At 40.6% G+C, this 10,375-nt stretch overlaps 1 protein-coding gene across 1 annotated transcript; it reads right to left on the reverse strand.

Annotated features, from left to right (window-relative positions):
• Positions 1-7,257: 7,257 nt before the first annotated feature.
• LOC149303465 (olfactory receptor 14I1-like) lies at positions 7,258-8,214 on the reverse strand. The gene has a single exon (XM_089479640.1). It carries the CDS (start codon positions 8,206-8,208, stop codon positions 7,258-7,260), a length of 951 nt encoding a protein of 316 aa, XP_089335766.1. The 5' UTR covers positions 8,209-8,214.
• Positions 8,215-10,375: the final 2,161 nt, after the last annotated feature.

Consider the following 10,375-nt stretch of genomic DNA (forward strand, 5'->3'; position numbering starts at 1 on the left):
GTCCAAAGTTACGATCCTGATGAGGCTTGCCACATGGTGTCCCATGTAATTTTTAAAAGATACATATTACATTTAAGATCATATGTGATCCCACTGTTCAATGACCATTGGATAATATAAAGCTAGTCTGGCTTTTTACTTTTTAAAACTATTCTACTTCCCAACAGAATAGTTGTCTTTCAAAGATTAAACCAATCTTATTGTTCTGAGTTTCTTTGGTGTTTATTTCTCTGGGTCTCTTTCTTGCTCTCCCTCTCCCCTATACTCTGAAACAGGAAAGAAATTGTGACACTAAAAAACAAACAACCTTGAAATCTACTAAGATCGGACCATTTTTTGTTTTGGTTTGTTTTGGTTTTTTGGTAAATTTGTTACCATCACTACCTTTCAATAATCCAAACTAAGTCAGGAGGTTCCTTAGGGCTGAGGAACTGGGCCTGAGTCTACAGTTTTAGCAGAGTAACATGGCTATAATGCCTGGGATTCGTACATTTAATAGTCAAACTAAAAAAATTAAGTTGGAATTTTTGGAAAAGGACATTTTTAGGTTGAGAAACAGATCAGGTTTAGAATCTCGGGGTCAAATGGGAAGCGAAAAGAGACTGCCATGCCAGTAGATAAATAAATAATAGATACATCCCTACTTCACAGACTAACTGGTTGAATCTATTGTAAACATTCATATCTAAGAATGCCAAATTCTTAACTAGACTGATTACAGTTTTATAGTGGTATTGACATGTTTATTACATGATAACTATAGAATCAAGTCACTGAACTTTATCGGACAGGCCCTGGAACTGGCCTGTTGCATTCTAAAAGGGGATGTGATGGGGACGGGAGGCAGCATAGAACACATCTTACCGCACAGGAAGAATGCTGCCGCTGCCGCCGGACATTCCCATCACATTCCGGATGTATCCCAGAGAGGGCGATTTTCAGGGAAGCTTGAGAAGTGTTCCTGAAAATTGCCCCCTGGGGAACACATCAACACATCAGAACAGTCAATAGTTATTAGGTCAGCTCAAATACATTTTTTTTAACATGAATGTAGCTGATATCATCAAAGACAGGGGTAGGCAACCCTTTTGAGCCAGGGGCTGGGTTGCTGTCCCTCAGACAACTGGGGGACCGAAGCCAAAAAATAAATAATTAAATAATTTTTTTTTAAAATAAATAAATAAATAAATAAACCAGGACAAATGTAGGACAAAATTTTCAAATGGAGGGCACTTTTTTAAATAAAAAATGGAGGACACGTGAAAAAATTTGCTGATTTTTAAAAAAATGTTAAGATAAATGCATGTTTCTGAGGCTTCTATAGACAATTGCCCCGCCATGCCCCTCACGCGAGACGCCAAAGGCCTCGGCAGCAATCAGCGGCAGGACCAGGCTGGGGCCGATCCCAAGGCCTCGCCGGGCCGTATCCAGCCCGCGGGCCGCAGGTTGCCTACCTCTGATCAAAGGTAATTGTTTTTAACATGTTTGCCCTGTCTCCAGTACTATTTCTCCAAAGGAAGAAAAGTCTAATCTCTAGCATCTTGGGAGACATTTTTCATATCATTTGCCACATGATCATGTTGTCAAAAATTAGACAGATCTTTGACAACAAAATATCCTTCTAGAGAAATCATCTAGAGAAAGAACTGTGGAAAATAATGAAATTAATAACACTTACTCACTTAAATGTTTTAATAGCACATTGCACTTTAAAATTCAATTTCCCTTCCAGTGTCTCTTATGGCATGGTGTTCAAGTGGTGAGAAAGGCCATTCATTCCCTCATGCAAGTGCAGTCAGTCTTCCAGTGTCCAAACACAGATCAGGCAACCAACCAAAGGCTAGTTGCCAATCAGCTGATAGCAGAGATGTGGCACCAGCTAAGGAGCAAGCAAAAGCCTTAAGTCCTAAACAAAGTTCAGTCACAAGCTCCAGAAACCTTTTGTTTGGTAGCATAGTAAATTGATCTACACTCTTACTGGAAACACTAAAGATGCATAGAGAAAAGGAACCAACAGGACAGTAACAAATAACTGTGAAGGCTTGGGAAAGAGAGCCACCTCTGGTTGTTTTAGCTTCTTTGTTCTCTTAACTCCCAAGAGCCAAGCACACCTAATTAGAAGACAACAGGGCTGAAACTTTCCATAAACATACACACATTTGTTTTCTCTTCCCACAAACTATAAATAGTTTATGCCACTTACTGAACTAAAGCAATCACATCTATCCATGTCTAGTATGGTCTCAGATTTTTTTTATTGTTATAATTTGTTGGTTAATTGGTTGAAGTTATAGTTTACTTTTGTCACAACATAGAGACCCAGGGTGAACTGCAACCAAGTTTTTAAAAGAAGAAGCTATAAATAAATAAATAATCTAAAAATACCAATAATCTAAAACAAGATCAAATTTGAAAGCATAATAATAAAGATGAAAATAGAAACACATTAAAAGACCTTAGCCATTGCATTTCCCATCTTCATCTATGTATGTGAGAGCTGGGCAATGAAGAAGGCAGATAAGAGGGAAATCAACATTTTTGAGATGTGGTGCTGGAGAAGAGTGTTGAGGATACCATGGACAGCCAAAAAGACAAACAAATCGGTCCTTGAACAGATCAAGCCAGAAATATCCCTGGAAGTCAAGATCATAAAATTGAGATTAGCATGCTTTGGCCAAATCATGAGAAGGCATGATTCATTGGAAAAGACAATGATGCTAGGAAAGTAGAAGGCAGTAAAGAAGAGGAAGACCACATACCAGATGGATAGACTATATGGTCATGAAATTACAGGAACTAAGCAGAGCAGTAAATGACAGGGGGTCTTGGAGATATCTCACTCACAGGGTCACCATGGAGAGGGGGAAACACAAGGGCAGCTGACAACAAAACAATCAGTTAATCATAAAATTCCTGTTTAAATGTAAAAAAAATATATGTTTCATCTCCAAGCAGAAGGAAGACGGAGAGATGGGCAAATATACTCCCGTCACTGCTGAAATTTGGGACTCCATGCTCATACCTTAGTCTGAGACTACAGCCAAAGTGTGGACCTACATCTTCATAAAAGGATAATCCCATCTATCACAGACTCAGGTGCGTTACAGACCGCCCCTTTGGGGCAGCCTGTAGGCGCACCTTTCCCCGCCAGATCGGGGCCTCAGCGGCTAGAGCGGCAGCCGCTGAGGCCCCGATCTGCCGCTTTCCAGGCTGCGGGGAAGCGGCAAAAGGCCCCTTCCCCGCAGCCTGGAAAGGGGTGTCCTTGGGGCTTGAAGCCCCAAGGACACCCCGCGGCGGCAGGGAGAAGGAGAAAGGGGCCGCTTGGCCCCTTTCTCCTTTGGTCCGCTGGGCGCAGCCGTCTGAAGGCTGCACCCAGTGGACCAAACCAGGAAGGAGCTCCGAAACGGAGCTCCTTCTGGGGTCACGGAAAGGGTGCCCTAGGCGCCCTGCCGCGACCCCAATATGTCACAACCACGCCGCCTCATTTGGAGGCGGTGCGGCCGTGACGTATCGATGACGGTGGCCATGCGGAACGGCTGCTGCCATTTTGTGTGCTCGCAGCGCACACAAGGGTTAGGGCGGTGCGGAAGCACCGCCCCGCCTTAACCCTAGTACTCGCTCTGTGCATACTTTCCTGCCCGTGTGTAATGGGCCTCAGAGTCCCTATTCCTTGATCTTTTTTAGAAACTGGGTTAGGCTTCAGTTTGTTCACCCTCGCCTAGTCCATTATTGACTGCAAACATTTCTTTAGTGTCAAAATAGCATCCCTGAAGTTAGATGGAAAGGAAAGGTACAGCTGGATGTCATTGATATGGTGGTGGCACTGAACCCCAAAACTCTGGATAAAGTCTGCCAATGGTTGGGTGTATATTCACATGTTAAACAGCCTGCCTGACAGGCCATCAGCTCTACCTTCTGGGTTTGCTCTTCTAAGAAGGACTGGAAACACTCTAAAACAGTGTCACAAGTCCCATCCCAGAAAGGTAAGCCTGAAGGTTATGTTGAAAGCTACCTAGAAATTCTGCAGAACCAACACGGACTTGCCCTTTCTAGTTCCCAGCATAGAAGACCCAATAATTAATCCAGATGTATATAATCTGTTTAATCCAAAAAGCCCCAAATCTTAGAGTCCATCACATGCTCCAGATGCTAACGATACTCGGCCAAGGAGGCCAAGGCCTTTAATTCTCTAATATGGTGGGATTCAGGGGAAATTGTTTCAATAATGGCCACATCACAGCCTCATGTAGACAAAATGAAAACCTTCAGAAACACCAGTTAGTGTTGTGTTATAAAAGCTCACCACAAACCCTGAACATCCCTCAGTTAAATTCATTAAATTTATCATTCTGATCAAATGAAGGTGTATGGCTCAACTACACCTCCGCCTAATGAAAACTACTGACCAAATCTCGGTCATCAGGTACAGATTCCTTTAGTCAGAGAAGTTGGTAATAACCAGCAATAATAACCTGCAATAATAACTCTGAAATAGTTAGAAATCATCCATGAGACAACAGTCACCTGGAGACTCCATCAAGCCGGACTTTCTGAAAGAATAGATAAAAGAAAATGATTGTGAAACAAACTCATATAAAAACCTATTTGGAGTTTGCAAAAAGATACATGGGAGACACACAAAATATGTGGATGAAGGTTCTCTGTTTTCATGAGACAAAATTTACAAACAATTGGTGCAAAATACTATGTGTAATGCAAAACCACCACTGCCCATTGACTGAGAGCATCCATTCCCATGTTGAATCATAATGGTGGAAGCATCTTTTTGTGGAGACACATTTCCTCAGTAGACTGAAAAACTGATCAGGACTGTGAGCAAGATAGATGGAAAACCTGTTTTAGTCTGTAAGTGACTGGGATAGGGGCAGAAGTTTATTTTCAGATAACACTGGAGTGGCTTTTAAGAAGAAGATTCTAAATACCTTAGAGTAAACTGGTTTTTTATCTGATTTAAAAGAGGTGGCAAGATTTGAAAGTTGCTGTTCATCAGCTGTCTCCATCCAACATAACAAGCTGGAAGAATTTTGCCAAAAAGAAAAGAGAAGACAAAAAATTTGAGGATACAAATATGCAAAGCTGCTTCTTATAAGTATTGATTCGAGAAATGACATACAGTTAGTTCCTTTTCATTATCTTATTGTTTTATTAACTTTTAAATTTGATTTATTTGATGTAGTTCTGTTTCTGTGAGCATTCTGTATTAAAGTAACTGTAGCAAAATACAATAGTGCTTTAAAAAGGAATCCCCCACACACAAAAAACAACAACCCACAAACACAGAGAGATTCAAAACCCAGGTTTTAAGGGCTAAATATTCAAAGACATCTACATGATTAGATTAAGCTGTCAGTTTTGTTTTCTTACAATTTCTTCTTTTAAAATGCCAAGTTCTTTCTCTTGAAAGTTTGAAGAAATATGAGATCTTGAAAAGGTCATATATATATATATATATATATATATATATATATATATATATATAATACCAAATTGTTACCCATGTCAGAAAACTGTTTAAATATGTCCAGAATAGGGCTAATGCCTCTGCCATCCTCAGGGTCACATTTTTCAGTTCAAGATACTGTTACCCTGAAAATCATTCTAAAAAAACTATTTTCTCATTCTCAAGGGTGACCCACAGATGAACACCCCAACAATGTATGGGGCTGAAAACAGACTTGCAATCAACTGGGGATCAAATTGCACTTGAGTTAGGAAGTCTCATGCCACTGGATTATAAAGGGACTAGAAAGAAACACTGTCTTTACCCCTGATCCACCCCTGATCCTGATCAATAAAATCTGTAGGTGACAGATGCTATCATAACACCTGGATACACTGCTGTACGTAGTGTGGGAAAATTTGCAGGAGGAGGCATAGGCTGAAAACAGGTGGCTCTAAAGGGGCAACGTCACACCGCCACTTTGTGCGCCGGATCAGGGCTGCAGCAACTACATGCAGCCCCCCTGATCTGGCCCTTTTCCAGTGCAAAAAAGACCAGCAGAAAGCTGCTCCTTTTTGTGCCGGGGAAAGGGCACCCCTTTCACTGCCGCCGTGGCTCTTCTCTACTCCTGCAGTGTGCAGTGTCTTGTCGCTGCACCACAGGAGTGTTCCCACACTGCCCACCACTTGGGCAGGTGGGCAGCATGAGGCTGGATTGAGGGCAGAGTCAGGGCATGCAGCATGCAGTCACCACGCCCCCATGCCACCCCCAAGCCGGCTCTTATTGCCGGTCTGTTTTGCCCTATACTTAATGTAACACTCATTGTCTCAGCTGCATAACAACTATATGGGTATTTATGGTCACAGCCTCATTCCACCACCATTGATAAGCTATGGGACTGTGTGCCTGGTCATGTTCCAGTCCCACCAGGAGAAAAAACAGCATGACACTGGAAAAAGAGCCTGCTCTGTGTTCCCCGGAAGTATAAGGAGAAATAGAATGTGCAGCAAATCAGTGGCTAAAAGACAGAGGTGCAAAGAGGTACCTCCACCTGCCCTAGGTGGTATGGGGGCAACCAAGGAAGATACACAGACAAGAAGCAGTTATCATCCGCATGAAAATGGTATAATTATCTTGGTGGATACAATCTCTGTCAGTGCATATATTGTGCTTAGGCCAGTACATTCCTGCTATCTGATAATGCAGTATTTGGTAGACAAACAGTGTCAAACGGAAGTACAAAAGAGGGAGAAATTTTAATGTATTGTTGTATTGCATTATATATCGTTAATAAAAAATATTTAAACAAGTATTTGGTAGACAAAATGACACATAGAAGTGTCCAAAAGGAACTTGTGTGATAGAACAAGTGTGTGTGTGTGTGTGTGTGTCCCAAAAGTTGAACTATAGGGTTAAACGTTGGGAAGGGAATATTAATATGTGAAAGAACATAAAGGTTGAGTCTCCCTTTTTCAGGATTCAAAAATCCAAAATACTACAAAATCCAAAATTGTCCATGTGGGTGGCTGAGATAGTGATACCTTTGCTTTCTGATGGATCAATGTACAGAAAGTTTGTTTCTTGCACAAAATTATTTTTAAAATTATGTACAAAATTACCATAAGATATTTAAGGGATATATAAAACATAAATGAATTTCACGTTTAGACTTTGGTCCCATCTCCAGCATATCTCATGTATATGAAAATGTTCCAAAATCTGAAAAAATCTGAAATCCAAAACATTTCAGGTCCCGGTCATTTCGGGTAAGGGAAGCAACCTGTACAATTTGATTCTCACAGAACTGTTTTGCATATTGTTTTACAAAAAGGCACAGCATCTAACAATTTCTTCAAAGCAGTCTTGAGATCCTTGTTTCTCATGCTATAAATGAATGGATTTGACAAAGGAGGTATTACAGCATATATCACAGCAAAAACTATGTCAAGAGTGGAAGAAGTCCCACTAGGAGGTCTTGCATAGGCAAAGATCCCACTGGATATGAACAGTGTGACTACAGTGAGGTGAGGAAAACATGTGGAGAGGGCTTTTTTCTGACTGTGTACAGAAGGGATTCTGAACACTGTACCAAAAACCTGCATGTAGGTTATAATGATGAAGACAAAGCATCCTAATGTCATGCTGCATCCCAATAGTAGAAGACAAGTTTCCACTAAATAAAGGTCTGAACAGGAGAGCTTTAATAAATGTGGGACTTCACAGAAGAACTGATTGACACGATTGGAACAGAAGGTATTTGCAAAGGTGCCACAAGTATGTACAGTGGCATAAATAAGACTGAAAATTAATGCAATGGCAATCATCTGTAAACAGGCTCCTTTGTGCATAATCCTCTCATACTGGAGTGGGTTGCAGATTGCAATGTGACGATCACGGGCCATTATAGTTAAAACAACAAAATCTGATGTCAGAAAGAAGAAGCAAAAGAAAACCTGAGCTACACATCCAGAATAAGAAATTGACCCACTATTGATGAGAGACATAGCCATAGAGTTGGGCACTGTGACAGATACTGAGCCAATATCCAAAATGGCCAGACTGAACAGGAAGAAGTACATGGGAGTATGTAGGTGAGAATCAAGTGCAATTGCAATGATGATGAGAAGATTTCCTGTTAGTGTCATCATGTACAGTGCTAGGAACACAACAAAATGTAAAATCTGTAGTTCCCGGACATGTGAAAATTCCAGCAGCAGAAAAGTGGATATGGAAGTCTGATTGTTCATGTTGTCTTGTGTGTTTCCTCTAGAAATAACAAGAAGGCAATAGTTAGGCTAATACTATTTAGTAATCTTTCATTTTAACAAAATCTCTCCACTTGAACAGGAAGATACACCAGTTTTCATAACATTCATAGGGAGAAAATGTGTGAGCTCATGTTATTTCAGAGACCTCATTTCTACAGCAATATTAGCAATAATAATAACAACATTAGAATTCAGGGAAGTCCAACTTTACTCAGAAAACACATACATATGCAGCCCAGTTCCTGAATCTGAGAATCTGCTAGCCAGAGCAACTCTGGGCTTTAGCACACAAAACTTGAAAAGTGGAGTTTTAACAAGATAAAAGTGTCTTTGGCCAGTACTTATCACACAATATCCATCCTGCTACTGCCTTGCATTCCATTTATTTCTGTAATGCATATTTTCATTGATGGGCAAAACCTGTCAATAGCTCTCAATCTCACTGCTATTCATTTTTTTGCCTTCCTGGGATAAGTCCCTTCCTCTGCAGTTCCACTTCTCAGGCCGTCACATGGTTTGACAGAGAGGATTCTGCTCCTCTCCCCCTCTCCCCCCCCCCCCCCGCAACACCTTGCAGCAATAGCCACTGCTAATACCTTTCAGGAGGCCTTTGGCAGCCGCAACTGCTTGTTCCCCCACTTCTTTCCCGATGGCAGCATTTGGCAGTGTGGAAAACAGATCACATGACCATGGATCATTAAAGCACTATCATGGGGGAAAGAGGATGGTATGTTTCTGTTCTTAAACTATCACAACTGTGGTGGGACAGCAGGTTGGTGTGATAAAGTCCTGTATCTTGTCAATATTCAACTACAGTTTAATTTATCCCTTATCTGGCTCATTGCTCTTACCCCTATAGGTCCATCAATTGCACCATCTTTCATGATTGAGATGGTATGAAAAGATAAAGCTGAGTATCATCATTATACTGATGATATGATGCCTCAGTTCTCCAGGGGACAATTCATAATGGTTTTAAACAGTGTATTTACATGTTAAATGTATAAATCAAATGCATGGGAGGAAGAGAGGAAGTACACCCATCTTCCCTGTTCCTAATGGCTGTACATGTTGAGAAGGGGAGCATCAGTTTGGCCCTTGAATATTAAGTGGAGAAGACAAAGTTGGTCTGGAATTTCTTTTTTTAAAAAAATAATAATCTAAAATTGGGTTAGAATAGGATAAAATAGCATAGCTATCTACCTGTCTGAATATCTACCATCCATTATCAATACTCGCTCATACTGAATGAAAAACACTTTGGCAGTTTCATTGCTATTCTCTGCTGTTTAAAACCTAAGATAAAGCAAGACCCCTCTTAGCACTGAAGAGCAGGCATTCTCATTTCCACCTCTTAGGAGAGCACGTTCTTTGGTAATTTCCTCTTCCATTTCTGCTCTCTAACTTTGGTCATTGTATGATAGACTTGGAAAATAGTTGTTTAAGTTTAGAAAGTGATGTTTCACATCAGCTATGAAAGACAGACAGATAGTCAGGCAAGCAACAACTTCAAGGTAACCTTGTTTAATATAAAAGAACCTGGCTCCCCATATCCATTTTCTACACAAACAGGCAAAGGGTAACTTAAGATATTCCTACATTAATTTTTAACAGTGACAAAGTTTCTGTTGGGAACTCTTATGATTCAATTGACATATGTAGGGAAAAAAGGAGGAATTGATCCACAGCATATTAGGAGTAAGAAAGAGGGAACAGCTGCTTCACATAAGTGTGGACAGATTCCCATTGCTCACTGGGGTGTGACATGCCTTTGAGGGAAGAAACGTAAGCTTACACGTCTCCTGAATATGGATCTCTGAATATGGATCTGTTTAGACAGTTGAAACAAGAAAGATGAACTAAAACCTTTAGAGGGATATGTAAAAATAGGACCACGTCAATTCTTGGATCTTGTTTTTTTTAAAAAAAAAATTCTGGATGACTAGACATAAGAGTCATGAAATAAAAGGAAAAATAAGTATGAAATTCTAGAACAAGGTGCTATTGGCAAGGGTTCAAAAGAGCATCAAGTTTACACATATCCAAACCAGGTGTGCATGGTCCAAAGGAACTCTATTAGAGTAGTAACATGAAGAACACTCCGCCTTGGAAGTCTTCTATAAAATCCCATGTGAAGACTCAGAAA

Source organism: Sceloporus occidentalis, unplaced genomic scaffold (assembly GCF_023333645.1).
Source record: "Sceloporus occidentalis isolate IW3139 unplaced genomic scaffold, rSceOcc1.0.p SCAF_14, whole genome shotgun sequence".
In the NCBI taxonomy this organism is placed as follows: Eukaryota; Metazoa; Chordata; class Lepidosauria; order Squamata; family Phrynosomatidae; genus Sceloporus; species Sceloporus occidentalis.

What these genes read in the sequence shown, in the direction of transcription:
- LOC149303465 (XM_089479640.1), bottom strand. Translation starts at nt 8,208, where the DNA reads ATGAACAATCAGACTTCCATATCCACTTTTCTGCTGCTGGAATTTTCA.